Source organism: Apis dorsata, unplaced genomic scaffold (assembly GCF_000469605.1).
Source record: "Apis dorsata unplaced genomic scaffold, Apis dorsata 1.3 scaffold_257, whole genome shotgun sequence".
Taxonomy (NCBI): Eukaryota; Metazoa; Arthropoda; class Insecta; order Hymenoptera; family Apidae; genus Apis; species Apis dorsata.
In genome coordinates, this window is record NW_006263535.1 from 314,781 (window position 1) to 317,641 (window position 2,861).

At 44.7% G+C, this 2,861-nt stretch overlaps 1 protein-coding gene across 2 annotated transcripts in view; it reads right to left on the minus strand.

The window, feature by feature from the left end:
* The window catches only part of LOC102677059 (discoidin domain-containing receptor 2-like), a 141,476-nt gene that overhangs the window by 69,951 nt on the left and 68,664 nt on the right, over positions 1-2,861 (minus strand). For both annotated transcript variants that reach the window (XM_006616348.2, XM_031510762.1), the window contains exon 3: positions 1,057-1,162. In XM_006616348.2, coding sequence (XP_006616411.1) covers positions 1,057-1,162 — 106 coding nt within the window. The remainder of the gene's footprint in view (positions 1-1,056; positions 1,163-2,861) is intronic.

Below are 2,861 nucleotides of genomic sequence, written 5' to 3' on the forward strand. Positions count from 1 at the left end.
ATGTATGTATGTATACTTTTGCCAAGTTTTCACTTGCTTTGGTCACGTNTCCACGGATTGATGGGAAACAATATTTCCGTTATCCCCCGTCGGTTAAACAAAGCAAATAAATCCTATTTCTATCCCCGACAAATGGAATTCTTCGCAACTTGCTGCTTTCCACCACGCGCCACGATCGAATCGACACGTATAACGATCCGTACTTACCATCCGAATCTTCGAATCATTCGAACGCAATTCAAACTTATTATTATTATCGAACTTATTTCGCCTCGTCGAATAAATTCCCTTCCACGTTTCAAATTTCGCCCTTCTCCAAGGTATCTTCGCTCAAATTTCTCTCCCCGATCGATTAAAACCCTCGATCTCCTCGTTACGCTTTAGACGAGACGCAATTTCATCGTCTTCTCTGAACCCATTGTCTCGCGAAATCCATCGTTATAACAGCCATTCGCGGAATCAGAGGCTGTGTGTGTATCGCGTCAACCATAAACGCAGGATCCTATTGAATCCGGCCTATAATAGCCTAGCCTCCACTTCAATCGACTAGGATCTCAAGAATTCGGATATTCCACGAATCTTATGTACGCTTATTCGATCGACGATAATTTCGAATAATTTGAGAGCTTGAAAAAAAAATCGTACCCAAAAAGAGCGAGAAAATCCTATTGAATCTGAGCCTATAATAGTCTAGCCTCGACTCGAATCGACTAGGATCTCAAAATTACGAGGGTCGAAAGAATTCGGCTATTCCACTCGAGAATCTTAAATTGATTCGACAGCTTAAGAAAAAAAAAATCGTAGCCAAAAATTTAAGAACGAGAAGATTCTCGAGTCAAAATTCTTGGTCAACGGGAAAAAAGAAACTCGTGAAATTGTATCTAAGGTTCGCGAAGCAGGTGTAGTATATAGTATATACACATACACGTAGATGTATCGTTGCCGCGTGGCGGTCGATCGCGATTGAACGGGCAGGGCGACGCAACGACAACAGAAGTCACCGGATAGATATGGGTGACGAATGGTTGGTCATCGAGATGAAAAAGGTTCGCTTACCGTGCCAGGTGGGGGCCAACGTTTCCCGTGTCGAACGTGGAGCTTGCCGTGATATCCGCGTCCGGGATCGCGCCCGATTCCATGCCGAGCGGCGCGATGCATTGGGCTGAAACAAACGAGAGAAATTGAGTTAAACTATCGTCTTCGAGACGCGTTTTCTTGGCACAGGGCCAAGAGTATACGACCGACTAGGTGAAGAAAAAAAGAGAGGGGGGAGACTTGTATCGATGTTTCGTCCTCGCCATCGGATCATAAACGGTTAAATAACCGAGCTAAGCGCTAGATATGAATCCGTCGGATAGAGCTAGGTTTACGTTCTCGTATACGATCTCCGCAACCCCTCTTTCTCCTCCCATCACCGAAGCTGGAAGAGTTAGGACTACCTCAACGTTTTCCTATCTTTGGCAACGATCAAATTGTTTCACGAGGCAACACGGCGGCGTTACCAGGAACCGGGCAACTCTTATCTTGATGCGATATTGTCCACCGTTTCTCCACTCCAGGCCGCGTTATATTTACGATTTTGCTATGGTTGCGCGAAAACTAAGAGAGAGAGAGAGAGAGAGAGAGAGAGAGAGAGAGAGAGAGAGAGAGAGAGAGAGAGAGAGAGAGTGAGCGATCTCATGGCTAACGAACGTGCGCACACCGACGCTTTCGGGACATTGTACGCGTGGCTCGATAAATTGTCGATGGAGTTGGAATTACGATTCGAACGGCGGCCCGTGTAAATTGAAATTCTCTGAAATTGAGTATTATCATTGACACTCGCGCGATTTCATCATCATCGCGCAGTGTGAATATTCGCGTTTCGCAGTGGGAACAGTGATATTCGCGTGAGCACTTACAAGGGTGTTCGATGATTCATTTCGTTGTTCGATAATTAGGAAAGAATTGGCCGTGGATCGATTATTATTCGTGAAAGATAATCAAAGACGATTAAAGTCGAGGATGTGTTTAAATAAAAATTAACTATTAAATCTCTCTCTCTCTCTCTCTCAAATAGAATTTTTAAATCGTAATAGAAGGAAAAGAGATGCGTACACATCCGAGATTAATCGTCGCACTCGTTGAACAAGAATCGAAAAAAAATCGAACGATATAATCGAGAATAAAGCGATCCGCGTTTATGGGAAAATTCGAATTACCGGTATAATAATCAAGTACGAATAAATCTGTCGAATATTGTGCAACGATAAATTTCCAATCGCGCATAAATTTGTCCGAAGAAATAATTTGGATAATTTGGATTAAACGATTCGCAACTCTCCGATATTATAGAAAATTTCCGAAATTACGAATGGAATCAAGTACGAGGAACACGTCGAATCCCGTGTAACGATAAATTCGTACAGCCCCGGCATCGGTGGCTCGATTATCGAGGCTGCGCGCGCGCGCGACTCCCATCGATTCTATGCATACATTCGAGCTTCTATTGCCCAACTAAAACGGTAAAATTTGCGTCGTTTGCCGTCGAATACTCGAGGCTGGAATAAACGTATAATACGTATAATTCCGGATATCGAGTGCAGGTGCACCGGAACAACGCGAACGGAGAATGCAGCTTTGTGCCGCGAGTGAGCAGAGGCTCCGTGAGAATTAATGGCGGGGAATTCGAGGTTATAACGGAAGGAATCTGTGCTAAGCCATCGAGAAACAGAACGGTCGCGCATAGGTGGCTGGACCATTAATATTATCGGCCAAACTTTGCTCTCCATCCTTGGACGAATCCGCGACGTCGTAATTCCTCCCTTCGATCCGACAGAGAAGAGAGAGAGCGAGAGAGAGAGAGCGAGAGAGAGAGAGAG